This window comes from Orbicella faveolata, unplaced genomic scaffold (genome assembly GCF_042242905.1).
Source record: "Orbicella faveolata isolate gen_17 unplaced genomic scaffold, um_ofav_v1 contig_3, whole genome shotgun sequence".
NCBI lineage: Eukaryota > Metazoa > Cnidaria > Anthozoa > Scleractinia > Merulinidae > Orbicella > Orbicella faveolata.
In genome coordinates this window covers 5,990,988-6,009,299 of record NW_028301558.1, presented here as the reverse complement: position 1 = coordinate 6,009,299, position 18,312 = coordinate 5,990,988, and the positions used below count along the sequence as shown (strand labels likewise).

Genomic DNA, 18,312 nt, shown 5'->3' with positions numbered 1-18,312 from the left:
CATGGAACATAAAATTGAGGAAATTTTCGGTCTTCCATTTTCCTTTCCGTGCACCCACAGCTGAGAATTAACAGAACATTGCCGTGGATGAATCTGTACATTTTCCTCGCTTAACTAAGACACGAGCGCTGTTTATCTTCGACTGCCCAAATCCTCCTCATAAAAAACTTCCTCGCCATCGAAGTAATTTAGATCAATTAGCGACATCTTACTTAACTACAGAAAACACGACGTTCAAGAAGGCTTCACAAACGTCTCGAGAGCAAAACGTCCTTCTTGAGACATTCTTTACTGATCTTATTTAACAACATCCAACAGTCTAAATAGATAGCGGACCGCTAAGTTAGTTACACTGTTTTTGTAGCACTTTGGGCCATGTTTGCTCAACAAATAAACTTGGCACAAATCCTGCCCGGTGGATTCTCTCAATCGACATGTAGTTCGATCGGGTATACAAACCCACAGAGAGGTTTTTCGCGCGGACAATGCAGGGCTGTGGAAACGAAATTGGTGATTTTTATCACGCGGAAAACAGGTAGAAAGCTAAAATTAACCAGCAGCTAATAGCGACAGTCTACCGAATAATTACTAACAGAAACCGACCGACCTGTTATGAGCGCACTGCAGGACGTTATCTCAAAATGTGCATCTAATCTACCGCTTTACAGCACCCGAACGACAGCCCAGCATTAACTCTGGCTAACAAAACGCAGACTCTTTGCAAGACTAACAAAAACCACGAGGTTTAGAAACAAATTTCGCGAGGTAAGCTAGTCAGAGAAACTCATTTCAATGATTTTGATTGTTCTGTAAAGTATCTTTGAACGAGGTTCGTGTATGCGGCCAAGACGTACGTGGCTACCTGATGTGGGTACATGATCTTATAAAGTCGATTCAGTGCCATAACTTGCTTTTACATCACGTTTTCTCTTCAAAATAGAAGGCGAGATAACTCAGTTTTTGCTACTTTGAAGGATTTTACATTTGTGCCAAAAATATGCAAGCAAATGCGTTGTGTGGTCAGTTATTTAAAATGATCTAAATTATGCCTCAGAATAATTTAAATCCTTAAAATTCCTAGAGGGGATGACTTCAGATTATTTCAAGCCATTAACTTCTTATAGATAAAAATATGCGCACGGATACGTTACCTTGACAAAATTCCACATAAAATAAATTCTGTCGCTAAAAACGTTGCTGCACTTAGGTTTCATTCTGGGATATGTGGAATTTCTGTGGCAAAACTGAAACGGGTAGAAGTGATGTAAATACCAAAATCAAGAGCCGAAAAGGCATAGCTGGAGAAGCCGGATTTTCTGGTTTCTGTCATGGGAAAGTGAGGTTCACAACGGTTTAATACTGATGAAGAACATTTCTACAGCTCCTGAATTAAACTGTGTAACAAATAAATGGCATGCTAATTAATTAATAAATACTAAGCAATCCTCTCTTGATACTAGCGAGAAACACAATTTACTATATACGTGGAACACAGTCCTACTGATTAGGAAAGTAAAACGCTAGGTTTTGGAAAAAAGCAATGTTATCTTCACTGAGCTACAGCATCAAAACAAAGTCCTTTATGTGGACTAAATTGACGATGGAATCAGGTAAACGTTACAAACAAACATTCAAGATTGATTTAGTATACGATTGATTTCCATTTCTGGCCATGACGGCAATTTTCAGTCTTGTGAGCTTTCAAATAAAGAATCTTTAACAATTATCTTGTCTCTTGGTTCTATAACACCTCAGTCTCTGGAAGACAACTGTTCGTCAGTTTAGTTGAGTTATAGAAATAAAGGTCTGAAGTGTTAAAAAATCTTTCACTCCAAGGGTCAATATTGCTTTAACTTTTTTTAGACCTCGGATAAAACCCAGTAACCATTTAATTGTAAGCTACTGAGCAGAACTTAGTGGTGCTTCCGAACGGCGCAAAACGGTTTTGTCTTTTAACTTTTAGGTTGGGTCTCTTCGGAGGAGAAAGGATGTTAACGAAGAGACTCGGCGATGCGTCACATAAGCAGCAACGAACCCTCCGTTGTGGAACCGGCTCTAAATCAATGCAACGACTAGGTCTATTCTTTTTCTCTAATTGTGCCTCGAAACAGGTCGATAAAATAACTGCACATAAATAAAATGGCTTTTGCTCGACTCTGATTATCATAATTGTATCGGTGATGTTAACGTATTTGTACTTGTATACGAGGGTTGTAACCAAGTCAGGACTTTACTGACGACGCCTGTCCTAAACTATCTCAAAACTACACATTTACCGTGATCAACTTCAAAGAGAGTTCGCCTTCCTAGAAGTTTATTAACAACTGATTTTGTAATCAGAAATATTTACCGAACTTATTTAATGTTATGTCTCGGTTGAAAAATTGAAAAACAGCTATTTTTATAGATAAAGCAGTGTAAGAATTGTTATGTTTCTTCATGCAACGATTAAATCGATAAATAAACTCGAAATCCAATATGGTTTCCATTTGAGAGCCCAAAGAAAACGAACGGTTAGGCCTGTTTGAGCTCCTTTGGATAGCTTAGGATATTACAATATAAATTGAACATTGAGCGGGGTACGCATTCAAATGAACCTTAATTTCAACAACCAGACCACAGGATAATGAAGTGTGTGGTCTCTGTGTGTAAATAAACCTATATGCATGGAGGAAATGGTTCAATTCATCATTTATGCTGGCTCTGTTGTGAAAATGTGCGTCATAGTCTGCATTTCTGGAAGTATCGGGTCCAGTTTCAAACAAATTAAGATGAGGCAAAACCGTTAAGAAGGATTTCAGCTGGTCGCGACGAAGGATTACAACAACCAACAGACGACCAAGATTGATTTGAATGTGGAGCAAGGGAGTGGCATGAACGAGAGAGATCAATCACCCAAAATATCACGAGCGCCATCATTGAATCATCACGTAAAATTTTATTACGCGGTTTCTTCAAGGGATTTTAATTTCTGGTTGCTTGGTACAGTGAGTAGGTTCAACTCCTGTACTTCTAGCGGTGCTAAGTGTACCCATTCCATCTTCGAGCATTTGATACCCTCTCAGTAATCTTTTTTTATTCTTCTGTGGAATTTTAGTAGTAACTTTATCAAATTTTCCGGCGCTTAGAACCACAACTACAAATAGCTGCTACAGATTTAGCATTTTTAGGAAACATAAACGCGTACAGTTTGTTCCAGAGGGAAAAGGGGAATAATCAGAAGAATGAGAACATCCGTCTTCTGATCCAAGAAATTTTCTAGGACCACATCCCCAGTACACTTCCTTCCCTTACAAGATTTTCTTTACACTCGGTCTAAAAACAAAAACATGGAATTCCCTTTGCACTGTGCATAAGATCCTCCTTACATGGAGGGTTGACTGAATTGAGAAGAGGGGTGGAGGACTGATGGATCACTTCAGTCAAGTCAGAGGCCGGAACACTCTATCATGACACAACAAATCCATGCACGATTTAAACTTATCGATTATAACGTTTATAAATAGTACGCGCAGTTGAGGAAATTGTAAAACATTGTACCGAACAATGTATCGTAAATGTAGTAGTAGGGAGAAGTTAAAAGAAGAAGTTACCCCTAGTTATTTTGCGCCTGGACTACGAAAGATAATATCATTCAAGTTAAAGTTAGTGTAAGTTATCTATCTTCCGATCATGCCCACCCTGCTGTGGACAAACTATCAATGTGGGGAGAGAGAGCAGAAAACGCAACAACGAACAGTCGCGTTTGATGATCTACCATTGTTTGATAATAAAAAGAGTTGGTTTGCCGCAAGAATTCAGTGTTGATGAAAAGTTTGGTCGCCTTATCAAGGTTTCAGCAAGTGGTTTGTGGCACGCGTAAAGATATCACGACCACACCGAGCGAACGGCAATTAAAGCTACAGACAATTTCTCCCATGCCTTCCGTCTTGCGTGAATGTTATGGAGTCGAAAAATTAAAAATGTGCCCTTTCCTGTTGCTAGCTTAGTTGCGATGGAGGCAAATGAGTCATAGGATTACAGAAGGGGTGAAACCAATAAAGAGATCTAGCTGGCTTTAAGCTTTTAATACCGTTGTTGGAGACTTGTGGAATTTCTCACGTTTTATCTCGAGACCCTGCTTCGTTCTTCGCATGAAATTCTTTGCGTTGGTTTTGGTTTTTGAACGGGTTCACAGTAGGTTTCATCGCTTTCAGCGTTAAAGGTTGAACTAACCTGTTGTGATCAGGGCGCACAGGTAAATGTGACCGAAAAAAGTGCGTGATTGATTAGCTAATCCAACGAAATCATGCACTTGGGGACAAAACCTAACAAACTCCACACGAAGAACGCAAGAATGTGTGCAAGAGTTGTCAAATCTCCTCAATTTTATTTTGTAAAATTGCATGCAAATCATGTCTGTACAGCTTGACTACTAAGTGGTGTGAAAAAAGTGCGAACAAAAGCATGAGTACAATCATGTACACAAAGTCTATTTTGTCTTAGAAAAACTAATCGCTTTTGCTTTTTTCTTGGGATTTTATATCAAGAATAAATCAGATTGGAAAAAATAGCTCTACATCATTAAATATAACAAAATCTCTGAGGGCTATGTACATTTAGTTCTACGCGTTAATTTACAAGGCTGCTCTAGGCTAGCTATCACTATAATCACTGACATAATTGCTGGTATAAGTTTGATTACAAAACAAAGCTTCCCTTTGCACGCAGTTCTTTAAACACACCCTCGCACTGAATACCTCTCCATCGGTTTGCAACACTTTTTGGCTCAAAATTTTTAAACACGCATAAAACATCCGTAATTACTTGCGTGCTGGTCTTCACAACTGGCAGCTTGCGGTTTGGAAAAGCGGGTTTGATGACGAAGTATTTAGCTGGACTCGATTGATTACTCTCTCATACTGTGAGCGCTGTGGGCGACACAGTGGAACACTTGTGAAGGGCGAGTAGAAAGAAAACATCGCTTGTTGCCCTTAAGCCTGACTAAAAACAAACTTCACCGGTACACAAATCAACTGTCAAACACTTGGCGCTAAGAACGAAACTCGAAAATCAATGAGGAAAAAAAAGCCAACGCTTGGTGCAAACTTTAGATCGCGCAAAATTTTATAGTATATTCTTGTCGTCACGGTTCTAAATAACACCTCGCCTACAAGAATGGTCACAAATAGTCTTCCTCTTTTTTTTACATCTGTCTTAAGTATTCAGTTCCTACTCAGCAAATCGTACAAAACACTAAGTGGCTACAAATATATTCGCCCCGAAAGGTGCTACGCCTATCCACAGTGTCTTGTCTTAAAATACTCTTAGTTCAGTGCACAATCAAAGATCAAAGAGAGTACTGAGGCACTGACGCAGCGTTTGCCGAGTGATAAGCAGTACTAGTACTTCCAAACTGACCTTGAGTGGCTTGCATGGCCGCCGGTACAGCTTGTCCACCAGCTGGAGCGATCAGTCGCTGCGATTCAAACATCTCGCGTACATTTGGGAAGCAGTTGTGGGCGCTGGAAACCGGCGGCTCGCTGCCCGGGTAGCTCGAAGAAGAGTACCACTGTCCCGCTCTAGCCGCTGGTTCGTAGTCCGCTGCGTATTGCTGGCGGTGTACTTGCACCTCTTCTACGTGCTGGCTCTGTGTAGCTTGCTGATTGTAGTGGCTCAAATGAGGTGAGTATCGGCCATGGACAACAGGAGGGTGCTCGGGACTCATCGGAGGCTCATAGCGGTGAACGTAAGCCCTGCCATTGGGCGTGTTTGAGCTGGCGTAGGAAGGAGAGTGACACACTGCGTACGGTGTGCTGGAGTAGCTGCCACTGCCTTGTTGCCCGTTTTGTGGATAGGAGGGGTAGTTCAACCCGTATGCGTTCTCGTAAATTGTGCACGGTGGAACTGTGGGGAAAGACGGCGGCGTCGGAGCGTGAGGATGTTCACCGCTGATATCATTAGAAGAACTACTTGATGCAAGCTCACCCTCCTCAGAGCTTACCATGCACTCTCGTTTGCAGGACGGTGGGCTGGCCTTTGAGGCGGCAGGCGTCACTTTACCCTCTGATTTTGAAGCTGACTCGAGTGATTCTGCCCGAGCGGTCTGCGTGCTAGCTGACAGCGTTTCACGCTCCTTAGTCTTTTCTTGTGGAGCGGAAGTTGTTGTTGAGTTTTCAGAGCTTGTTGTCTTTGTGTCGGCGGAAGTGCTATGCTCCTTTTTGTCTTGATTCTCGGCGCTGTTGCTGCTTTCTGATGTTGCCTTGTCCTTCTTCCTAAAGCGCTTTCGTCTTCGCAGGTAGCTTCCATTCTCGAACATGTTCAAACTTTCGGGATCCAGACTCCAGAAGCTTCCCTTGCCAGGCTTCTTATCATCTCTCGGCACTTTTACGAAGCACTCGTTGAGGGAGAGATTATGTCGAATAGAGTTCTGCCAGCCTTGTTTATTCTCCCTATAATACGGAAATCTGTCCATGATAAATTGATATATTCCGCTAAGTGTTATTTTCTTCTCTGGCGCGCTTTGGATAGCCATAGCAATCAGCGCGATGTAGGAATACGGCGGCTTGACCATCTCGTGTCTCTGATGCGGCACATGTTGAGTGCGTGGAATAGGAGGATAAAGACGATCTTGCCTCGCTTGATACTGTCCGTGTGCGGGATAAACGGGAAAATGAACTGAAGAGTAAGGAGACGCGCCGGGTCGATAAAATTCGTAGCCTTGATTTCCGTACATAGGAGCGATCATGTTGTTGTTTGCGGCAGGCGAGTTGGCGGGATAAGGATACATGGACATCACGACTCAAAACTATGCCCGCTTTGAACTTGGACGTAAATGATTTGATAAAAGCGTCCCTTGCATGCACTTTGATTGATATCTGTTCTTTGCACGAGTCACGCGCACTAGACACACTATAATAAGATGTAAATTCGTTTGTCACCTCTTGATCGAATTACACCAGTTATGTACCTTGTCGGTTATGCAATTTTTTTACTGCATCGATTTAGCCAATCGCAGGGAGCGCTACTATCTGAAGGCCACACACAGTCAACTACTCCATTAGCTGAACAGAGCTGCCGTTTCATTGCCCATTTACGTTTTTAACCAATTGCATTATTTCTGCTGTCAACACCATTTCAACAAGTAGCAATTGTTCAGCTTATGATACGCGCAACCAAAAAGTATTCGCGCGGGGGCGACCTGCCACAAGAGAAGCACTAATTGTTTGTAACGGAGACCTTTACAAAGCGCAAAACCATGCGTGCTATTTCACGCTCAGCGCTTTCACCCGAGACTACGAATCTCAAGAGTTCACACCGCAAATTGGGTTATGAGAACGCTGGTGTTTTTTGTTTGGTTAGGTTTGTCCTGAAATGGGACAATAGGGAACCATCTGGAATTCTGACAAGGACAAAAGTGAATACCCGTAACATGTGGGGTACATCGGTCTTTAATGCCACAAACTGATTCCTTTAGCGAATGTTTGATTAATTACTGTTTCGATTTTACCTTCACAGGATGAATTTACAGGGAAAACCCTGAAAAAACAAGAACTTAAACTATTATTGTCGCTTGATTCGAAAGAAAACAAAGGTGACGAATTCGAGCTTTGTATGTGTCACACCACACTAAAGAACAAAATAGCCGTGAATAAGGCAGACAGAAGATTACTGAGCACCCAGAATTTAATAGACTCATCACAAAATCGGCTTTTGATAGGAACTGAAAATAATCAGAAGCCATGAGACTATCTGACGCAGGACACAATAGGGCGCGCGAGTGAAGAATCTGAGAGGCATGATTCGGCGGTTTTCTGACACTGTCAGTAGGCGTGACCGGCCGAGAGCTTATCTACCGCGATAATGAATAGTAGATTTAGCATAACTCGCAGTCAGCACTCACGGCTCGCTGATTGACTTATGGACGGATTGTCAGATTCTTATCACTCCGTTCGTGTTATTCAGCGCGTGAGTTTTCTAGAGCCATTTAAAACTTGATCTGAAAACTTCACGAGAAACCTGACAAAATAAGAATTTTGGCAGGCTCTTCCATCTCCTTTTTCAACGCGCCTTTCTGGACATAATCTACGATTAAACCGGCCAGAGCGCGTAATTAATAGTTAGCCCATTGCACTTGTAAAGGTCTGAACTAAAAATACGCAACCGAAAATAGCATCCTTTCATCCCCTTACTGCCAAATCCCTTCCCTGACACAAGCCAAATACTCTTAACACACAAAACGTGCGATTTATGATCTCAACTGGGCCGGAAAGAAATGCTGATATTTCTAGACAATAAATTCAACAAGGAATTTCCAAAAAAATCCAGTGGGGGATGTTTCGCAATTTCGTGGAAACCATGCTTCAAGTTTTTCGCGTTTTGCGTCAGCTCCTGCGTAAGTTCACGGCTGGGTTACCATGTCACCAAACGAGATGTTAGTATCAGTATCATGGGGCAACAATTGTCCCTTTTTGACAGCGCACGGAAAGCCACTCGCAATTATCAAAAGTGTTAGCAGCAGACAAAGAAGGTTCAGAGGTCAAGAGCTGTGGTGGCGAAATGCTGCCTGTTTGACAATTTGGATAAGTAAAAGTTTCCTTCCGATGATCGAGTTTTTCCGTTTAACACCTGGCTAACAGTGGCCTTGGTGATGAAGTAAATGAAACTGCTATTCTCATTTTACTAACGATTCCTGCCCCGACGCGTTTTAATAAGGACAGATGAGATATGGGGTGACTTGATTTTAACTCCTATATAACCCTGATTTCCTTTTAAAACCCTCAAAACGGAGGTCAGTGGATAGCCTGCATTTTTCAGATACTTTTGAATTGCTGTCACCGATTTTTTTTCCTTCTTTTTGTTCAAAGCTGGGAAGTTTTAAGAATTGTTTGAAAAAAAAAAATTGTCAGGTGTCATAACGGAGAAAATTGGATTACGTAATTCAATCATTTCGAAAGAACTGAGGGAAAAAAAAAACGAGTAGATACGTTTTGATGTAAATTAAACGGAGGTTTATTTCACTCTTAACTGAATAATCCTGGGGAGTTTATAATTTCTACAAGTTTATAATTTCACCCTTAGTGAAGCGCACAGACAGCTCACCGCTACGAAGAATGTAAGACCAAATGGAATCTGTCGCGAATTCCAAGCGATCAAGATTTAAGCTGTCTCAGGAATCACAGAGCTCAGTTTAGTAATCCTTCCTTGACGAACTTCCAGCTTTCTCGATCAGTCAGTCACTTAAGCGTCAATCCCCTTAGTTTCACATATTATATTCGTCTCAAATAGTTGGCCTAAAAATAACGACATGAGCCGGGAAATATAGTGTAAAAGAGTCGCTTTGAAAAGCCGGTACTGGACAGTCTTAGAGATTGTGGTCAGTGTTTATTAAATCTCATAAAGCGAGGAAAATTGCGCATACTTGCAGGTTAGGACAGAATAAGGGAAGAAAGTGCCCTTGGCAATACAAACGGCTGCACGCAAATCAAACATTTCAACAAAGTCGCTCCACGTCTTGTTCTAATTGCTACAACAAACACTGAAACACGATTCACAACTAGAACATCATCAAATGCGCATCCTGTTGAATGCTTCTTTCCTGAGTTGAGAAATCTATAAATAGAGGATGACTCCATGATGGCAATTTTTTCTGGATTTTACCCAAAAGCATTCACTTAGCGTTCTTGACAAAATCACGTACGTTTAAAATTGTCCTTGAATGACAAGAATCATCAAAGCACATTCAGCCACATACTGAATTGTTCTTTTATCTTCTTGGACCGTTTCCTAAAAATTTCCAAAAACATTGTAAGCTGGAATACTTTGGTCTCCAAAGCAACATGACAACAAGCTGCCACTGATGTCACGTTCCGTTAGTAAACGTATTCAGTCTAGCTCTTGTAAAAGCTTCAAAAAGTGCTAAGACTGAATAGTTTTCCTTTGCACTTCACTACAAAACGAAATCCCCAAGTAACTCCCGAAATATAAACAACATAATTTTAGACCATAAATTGCCGCATTAGCTCAGTATAAACTGACCTTTTGCATTCACAAGCTTAGAGGTTGACTTGTCAGTTGACTCTGAGCATTTTTTTTTTTCATCTACAGAATAAAGTTACAACGCTAAAGTCATCACACTTTCGAAGACGCGATCCTAGCGTGGGAAAGTAACGCCTCAATGTTCCCACAGCTAGCCACATTCATTAGCTTTACTCAACCTTTCAGTAAATATTTATACTTTTTTGAAGTACGAAAACGGGAAGCTACTTCGGAATTTGTTTTTCCTTGAGTTCATCCGGGGTATTTTGGAACTGCCTTGTGTCCTATTTCAGGCGATTGTGTCTGATCTCAGCCGTGTATTATAATGGATTTTTTTTTCTAAATCGTTCCTTAAGCTTTAAGAAGATTTCGGTCTAGAAATAGATTAGGCTGTTTGTTTGATGTGTTGCCTGTTTTACTTTATCGCTTTCTTAAAACAGCAGCAAACAGATCACAACACAGGGCAATCACTTAGGCCCAATTTAGACTCAATAGCTGGCATTTTTCTTGCCATTGAAGAAAAGTAAATATGGATCGAATATACCGTGGGAAAATAAACGAGGAACCGATGAAGTGCCTTTCTTCTAAGACTTCTTTCTTTTTTTCTAGACACAATTGAAAACTTGAATAAGACGCTTGAAACAGAAGACTTGTTAAATATTTGTGTCGTCATAAACTAAAATGTTTACTAAAAAAGTGAAGAATGCTCCAGGATGGAGCATTCTGAGTGCCCCTGACATGTGCTGCCAAACTTTCTCAGTTTTCGAGATCAAAGTCAATATTGTCTTTGAGTGTCAAGATGGTTTTGCTGTCATTTCGTTTAAACTGCTTTCAGTAGAGTTAATGTTACAGCATACTCCGTCATTGGCTTACTGCACGATTAAAATACTCAGTTGTTTTGTAAGCTTTAGAAAAGTAACGCAACAGTTGTATGGCGTCTTAACATTCCTACCTTTAAATTTTAAAGCAATGCAACTGATCAAAAGCGCCTCACCATGGCACCACCTAGAATACCTTTTTAGCCTTTTACAGCCACACCTACAAGGATTCTGGTCATCGACAATGAATATCACAACACTTCTGTCAAAATTCCTCCATCTTCAATTTAAAGAGAACAAAGTAAGGAATCTGGTGCATTTGATTTAAGGGCACTCGGTTACCGAGCTACGGCAGCTATGCATGATCACGTGATTGACCTGTTTTAATTACTCACTGGTCACGATTGCTGTTTGTCTCTTTTTCCTTTAAATTGGACTTTACTCTTCAGCATATCTTTCCTCGTACTAATGCAAGCCTTGAAAGCGCTCAAAAAGATCTGCAAGCTTACTAACATTTCGAAGCTCATAAGTTACTCTATATGTAATTAGCTTTTCGGCTTCTTCGCGCGCAAAACTCCGAGTTGGTCCTTTGTCAAACTTGAATTCTTGCCGAGAAAAGACGGCTGGATAAAGAATTGATTAAAAACTGATCAGTCAGACTTCATTCACTTGTCCATGCACTCAGCAGTGACTCGGGATATCTCACGCAGGCAGTTTCAGCTTCTCGTGTACCGTTGCAGGGTGTTTCCGGAGAAAAGCTCACACGGAGCGGGTAAAGGAACTGGTCTGGATCCAACAACTGAACATGAATCGAGAAAGAAACGTTTCATAGCGCAGCGCGACATGCCATGCCCTGTGTGTTTCACGTGCTCAAATCACTGTAGAAGCCAAGTTTAAGTGAATAAGCCGGCTATGAGATGATATCCTAGCGATCAAGGGAATAGTAATGGCCTTTCAATCCGACTGAGAACTTCCGATTGCGTAGGGAACAGTACGCCTTGAGCCCAGCATCTAACACACTGTCCAACACTGCAGTAAACAGTTGGGGATAGAAGTTGACAAGAGCCAGATGATGCTTGCTGACCTCAAGTTTATTACACATCAAGTGGATCGAGTATTTTTCAATTTAAACATCTTCACTTCGAAAAACAAAGTTGGCAGTAGGTGAAACTCACCATTTCGAAGTGTTTTCCGGTCCTCATTAATCATCTTCAGTTTTCTACTTAGTTTAATGAGGAATGACAGTAGTAAAACTGACTGAGACGGAAAGCTCTATTTAGTTCAGTTGAAGGAGTGGATGGCAAAGTGGCGTTGATCAGTCGTTTTCGTGATATTATAAGACTGCTACCTTTAGGCCGGCCTGTTTTGCTCCAAGCTTTCCTTCACATAATCTAAAATACCCACTTACTACAGGTAACCTGTATAGGCGCTGCACTGCCAGCAAATCTTTGAAAAAAGAAACTACTCTTGATTTTTGCGAGTTTGTTTTTCCTTTTTATTTATTTTAGTATTTATTTGTATTCGTATTTTCAGTATTTCTTTATTTTTTATTCTTTTTATTTATTCACAGGCACGTACACGCCAGACCGAATTAACTTTCCCTAAGAAAAAAAAATCTTGTCCATTAACCGCAAAGATCGCATTGTTCAAAGTGTGTAAATGACTGCACGATATGCATATTTTTACTTCAGTAACAGCACGCAACAAAAGTTTGGCTATGGGCGGATAAAAATCCAAAACACGACACAGCCCAAAATTAATTACTTCAAGGGATGAATCATAGCCTAGTCAGAAGAAAAGGCATAGCAAGAAATGGAGAACACTTTATTTTCTATGGGTGTCAAAAATGAGACCTGTAAAATTAGTTTTCTTTTTTTGGAATCTGAAAATGCGCACACGAAGAAAGACCGCCAGTTATGCAAGCTGAAAAATGTACATAATCCAATAAACTGGTCACGATCGCGAGACAGAACCACTTTTTCTACGGAAGTACGCGTAACAAGGATTATGATCGCACAGTAAGACTCCCGGATAAATGTACTGCGTGCGACCCAAGCCTAGACACCATGCCGGCGTATAATTCATCAGCTGGGGAAAAACCTCACACTGACTCACGAGAATCTCCACAGAGTGAGAAAAATCTGTCATTAAATCCCATACAGATTCATGGGTTTTTAACTGGCAAGGTGCAGAGATAAGAATTTGAATGCTGCGAGTATTAGGCGGGAGTTTCCCGTGCTCAAACATAAAGCCCATCAACCAGCTTATTAACAGCGCTCATCCGATCCGTCTCTCCTCTTGAACTTCTTCCAAGCCACTACCGATTTCCGCAGGAACAAGTCTGCGACTCTAATTCGTTTGGTCGCTGAAAGGTTGGTTGTTTGCTTTGCTAATAGTCCTCTTGTAAATTAAAGTTATTCATAACAAACCGTACAGTTATTAAAACACTCTGTGTAATTATAGTTTAAGGGGTCAAACAAACCGAAATGATTAATTATTGGCACTCTGTGATGATGGGTTATGTCGGCGTTCTTAAACGATAAAATACATTGCCTGAGGCTAAGGTAAACTTAGTATCCCAAGTTCTAAAGGAGAGAAAATGTCATTATACCTCTCTCTTCTTATGCTCTAAGTACGACCTCCCTTAAGACTCACCCACTGTGCTTGTCCGTGATTGCCAAAAGTTTGAAGATGGCCGGATTAGTCTCTCAGTTTCTGTTGAACTTTTAAAAGTGCTTATTCGACTCTTAGCACGAAATCCAGGAGAAACTAAGCTCTCTCGTTAATTGTCTTGCCACACAAGGTCACGGAATGTAGAGCAACGTTCAAGATAAATACTAGAGATATCGATAATTAAATGACCGAGAGTGAGAATACGCGGTTTTATCACTTGATTTCAAGAGCCTCTTGGAGAGTTTCAGTAAACTTGGCAGGTTAAACAAAAACAATCGGAACATCGCACTGACGAACAAGAAGGTAATCGTTCAAAACAGATCAGAGTCTGCCACAGATAAACAGATGTACGCCTTGGTAGCAATTAATCTAGGACATGTGTGACTGAAAACAGTTGCCGCATACCCGTAATCGTGCATGTCTAGGGAGCTTTAGATAAAATCAGTTCTAGCTAATGACGATGAACACATTTCAGAATGAGACATACAGTGAAGTGATAATGAAGTGTGGGGCCTACAATGAAAGCCATAAAAAGGACAAGGACTTCAATTTTACCGTGAGTGTTTACTTTCTCCTTCTGACTAAGTTGGTTGGCCATTTGATTTACTGTAAGTATTAAAGGCTAGCCCAGCTGCATTTGTCTGTTGGTCAGTGAGATTTATATTTCACAGAAGTAGTATTTTTATTCCTGAGCATATGTATTCGATTTAGAGTACAGTAAAAACCTGCCTTTAAGAACCCACATTTTTTAGTATCAGCCTTGCTTCATTGTTATATCTATTGAAGTCTGGCCAAAATAGGTTCCTGTATTTTGGGTTAGTTATTGGCAGTTGGGGCTAAGTAGGTTCTTTAATTAGGTTCTTAATTTCTATGAAGGAGATGTAGTTGTTGATAACCAGAAAAATAAATAAACTTTGGTTTTCGATGGGTTTGGTCCTTAAATACAGACAAACAGTATATATTCGCAACTGTATTATGTATTTTCTTGTAATAGAAATTTGCAAACTCAAAGTCCTCTTTGGTTAAAATGTTCATTATAATTTAGCTGAAACCCACATATAGGAACCTGCTTGATCTTGCTTGGCTAAACAGGTTCTTATATTTTTGGGTATTAAAATGGTAAACTTCTGCCAGCAGGTTCTTAAACTAGGTTCTTACACGTGGGTTTTTGCTGTAGTGCTAGCTGGACAGTGTGAAGATACGTTTTCAGATGGTACAGTGACAACACTGCCGGGAACGTACTTTAAAGACTCCAAAGACCAAGAGAACATCCCTTGGATTGCGGTAACAAAAACTGGGATCTTGTACTACATGACTCTTCTACCGACAGACGAAAGGGAGAAGGGTCAAACATCGGTTCATTCCATTCAGAACAATTCCGTTATTATACTAAGTGCAGGCCAACCCCTTGAATTAAACCTGTCCTCATTAGGAATTAACAATCGGAAGGAGAACTTCCGCAAAACGGAATAAACAACAAAGGAATTATAACTGAAATAAGGGAGCGCAAAACGAGGAGTCAAATATTTTTAGACTAAAGGAAACGGTGTCATTGAGTAAAAGTACCGGTGTATAAATTTACGTTGTTCTGAATGATGAAAATATGAGAGAACTTCTGTCTTAAAAAATTCTCAAGTACTATCGGCTTCGGTTTGCAATCCTGAATATTGATCAATACAGAAATGACAAGACGGTAAATCTGCTAGTGACAGTATGAAAAGATATCAGCTTTTGTATTTTACATGAATTTTACCTTCATACTAATCGTTCATAATGAAAGTTTGCTTTAATAGATTGTTCTTGTAATTCTTTTCGTTGGAACATAGTTAGGAGGTTGGAACTGTGTTAACCGATCGGTTCCTAACTGTCTGCCGCATTGTTCAAGAAACCGGCTGTAAAAGGGAAATGAACTTGGTAAAAGACGGTGGTGAGGCTTGCTTGCCAGTTGTTCGCCAATCTTCAATTTCAACGCCACCACAATTATGCACACCTCTTACTAGCCACATCCTCTCGGACCCGATTTTTTTACCGTTTTCGTTTATGGCCCAAGCGCGAAGCGCGCGGGTTATACTGCAGAAACCAAAGGGGAAATACGAGGATCTGTAACTTACAGACGAACTTAGTACGATGTTTACATTAGCTCTATGTGTGTTTGACGGGTTCAGGAACAGCGCACGTTGTAACTATAACAATAATTAGGGAAATTGTTTATTTCACCTTCCCCCAGCAAAAGAATATTGCCAACTTAGATAAGATAGATAGATTTTGATCCCAGTATTCTTTTGAGGAAAATGCAGACTTGTACAAACATGAAATATCTCGTAAATCCAGGTTTAGTAACGGAAGGTTTTACTTCAAGTCTTATTGTAAAGAAATTTTACTAAGAATTAAAGAAATGTCCCAAAAAATTGAAACTGAATTGCCACTAGTTGCGACACTAATCTGTACAAAAACCTCTGTGAAGAGGAAGACTTTTGTTTGCTAGCCAAAAGGCTCACAGGCTTCTATTTTACAACTCACTCAAAAGTTAAATGTGTTGCATCATCTTTGCTACATTGAGTATGGCTCAAAGCAGGACCACATTATACTTAATATAATGACTGCAATATATTCATTATTAAAAACTGGATCGTTGGATAATGCAATTCGAGAGTTTTCATTGGCTTAGCCATCATGGGTTATGAACCATTTTACCATGCTCTACAAATATGTTAAGTGTATGCAGGATTTTTTCAGGCGTTTTTATTTTTATTTTAGTTAAGTTTTCTATATTTTGGGAGCGTTTTTAATAAAACAATTATTCCACTTGTGCTTGTTGGATATGAGATGATTATAGCCAACACATATCCAACGGGCACTCATGGAATAATTGTTCAGTAGTACTGCCATGGTAATTGTGTTGTGTTGTATTGAACCAAGTCACAAAAAAGTTTCTAAAGTACAGCAAAGTATTTGTCTTGATATAAACACATGTATCTCACAACAAATGATCTCATATTACTGAATGAAACATTACAGAAATAAAAGAGCTATCAGTTGCAATGACACTCAGATGGGTGCTCTTACAGTTGTAAATCAGTGATACAAGAAACTAACAAAACTGTTAAAGGTTTCAGGCTATATCAAGATGCTTTTGTACTTTTGGATAGTTATAATAATGTGACTAATCCATCAGTATCTCTATTTCAAATTTACATAAATATATATAGCATTGTGTTAAAAAACATAAATCTTATCACTAAACAAGTCAGTATAAACATTCAAAAGCATACTCTTCTTAAATTATGCAGGCCTTAAGCTGTATAACAATAATTGTGCTGTGTATGATAACAAATAGCATAAGTCAGAAAAAAAAAAATCATGACTAGTCACTATTTTAAATAATTCCAGCTCTGAATAAACTGCAACAAATAATTCTTGAGAAATGTTTTCACACAGCTGTATCTTTCCAATGTTGAACAAAGAAATTGATTGTTTGTTCTTAGACTTTTTAGGACCTTGATCAATGGAATCAAACATCGAAAGCCACCTTTAAATTGGTTGCAAGTTAGGCTTTGATAATGACAGTGCCTGGAAAATAAGGAATAAATTTCTGCACTAGTACAGTATACCCAAAAGGTATAATGTCAATTTTCAGTGATATAAAAATAATGTATGGACGGTATGTCAAAGAATGTGAGAACTTCAAATGATTGGTACTAGATTAATATTACCTACCATTTACCATCATAATTGGTTTCTTCTAAAGCCAGCTCAGCTCAGCTGGCTGTCCAAGAGTTTCCCTGGCAGCCCTCTGGCAGAGATGTCTAGAGATACTTTTATACATGTATAAGAAACTTAATGATTTATTACCTGTTTTTACATATTTGTCTGCCTTTTTATAGCTTTGCCTCTTGTGTAAAACACTAACACCCTGAAATTTAGGCAACTATCTGCAGAGCTGTCAGAAAGGGCCGTAACCTCTAGCCGAGTGTTTTTGATGGACCTTTGATGTTACAGGTGAACTTGCCTGCAGTTGATACAATTCACTCAAAAGGTAACAATTCTGTCATGGATGTGAAGATTAAGGCTACAGTGGACTCAAAACTTAATGACAGCTTTGTATCTGTGATGAAAATCTTTCAAGGATCTCCAGGGATTCTTAAAGATCTTCAATTTAAGTAGCTGTTTGCTGCTTGAGCTCAACAGAAGTGCCATATACGTTTGTGGTTATTATATGAAGACAAGAACAACATATGTAACCAGCAGAAAATGGGAAGAGAGATAAAAGTTGTATTTAATATAGGTTGCTATCGACAAAAGCCATCATTACATTAAATGTGCTCCCTTGGGAAAATAAAACAGCTCCGAACTACAATGTTTGGCTTTCTGTGTGAGATGTTTGTGGCAATTTATGTTGCATCAGGTGTAAAACCTTAATGACTGTGGTACCTACATGATGATGTCCAACAATGAAAACACTTGTAAAGTAACTTTTAAAATTGCACATGAAAGCCAGCTATGAATCACAGAAATAAAGAGCCAGTAACATTCTAAACATAGATTAGCACAAAATGCTAAGGATGAGAGCTTTTGAGGGAATGATGACGTGTATTAGTTTAGTCCCTCTTCAACATCCAGGACTTGAAAAAAAATTGAATCCCAGCTTGCCCTTTGGACAATTAACTCTCAAATTTTGGTTGCCCTATCTGGGCAAGTCTTAGTTTAAGATTTTTTCCTGCAGGAAAATCTACTTGTCTTGGACGACCAGATGACACCTTTTTAGAGTCCTGATTACATGTAAAGGTAGACACATTCATATTAA

The 18,312-nt window shown here is 39.7% G+C and overlaps 1 protein-coding gene and 2 long non-coding RNA genes across 4 annotated transcripts; 2 read left to right on the top strand and 1 right to left on the bottom strand.

The window, feature by feature from the left end:
- The first annotated feature begins 427 nt into the window (after window positions 1-427).
- LOC149106187 (uncharacterized) lies at window positions 428-2,676 on the top strand. 2 transcript variants are annotated; one of them, XR_016209736.1, is made up of 2 exons: window positions 428-765; window positions 1,964-2,676. It is a non-coding gene; the product is annotated as an uncharacterized LOC149106187 (long non-coding RNA). The 2 variants fall into 2 exon arrangements; XR_016209735.1 differs by having other exon boundaries at window positions 428-1,610.
- A 1,673-nt stretch (window positions 2,677-4,349) lies between these two features.
- Window positions 4,350-6,928, bottom strand: LOC110068183 (uncharacterized). The gene has a single exon (XM_089297885.1). It carries the CDS (start codon window positions 6,773-6,775, stop codon window positions 5,330-5,332), a length of 1,446 nt encoding a protein of 481 aa, XP_089154011.1. The 5' UTR covers window positions 6,776-6,928; the 3' UTR covers window positions 4,350-5,329.
- A 4,014-nt stretch (window positions 6,929-10,942) lies between these two features.
- Window positions 10,943-16,933, top strand: LOC149106186 (uncharacterized). Its single transcript, XR_016209737.1, has 3 exons — window positions 10,943-13,207; window positions 13,984-14,064; window positions 14,686-16,933. It is a non-coding gene; the product is annotated as an uncharacterized LOC149106186 (long non-coding RNA).
- The last annotated feature ends 1,379 nt before the right edge of the window (window positions 16,934-18,312 follow it).

Bases quoted from the DNA above. Each gene is read 5' to 3' on its own strand.
- LOC110068183 (XM_089297885.1), bottom strand. From the start codon at position 6,775: ATGTCCATGTATCCTTATCCCGCCAACTCGCCTGCCGCAAACAACAAC.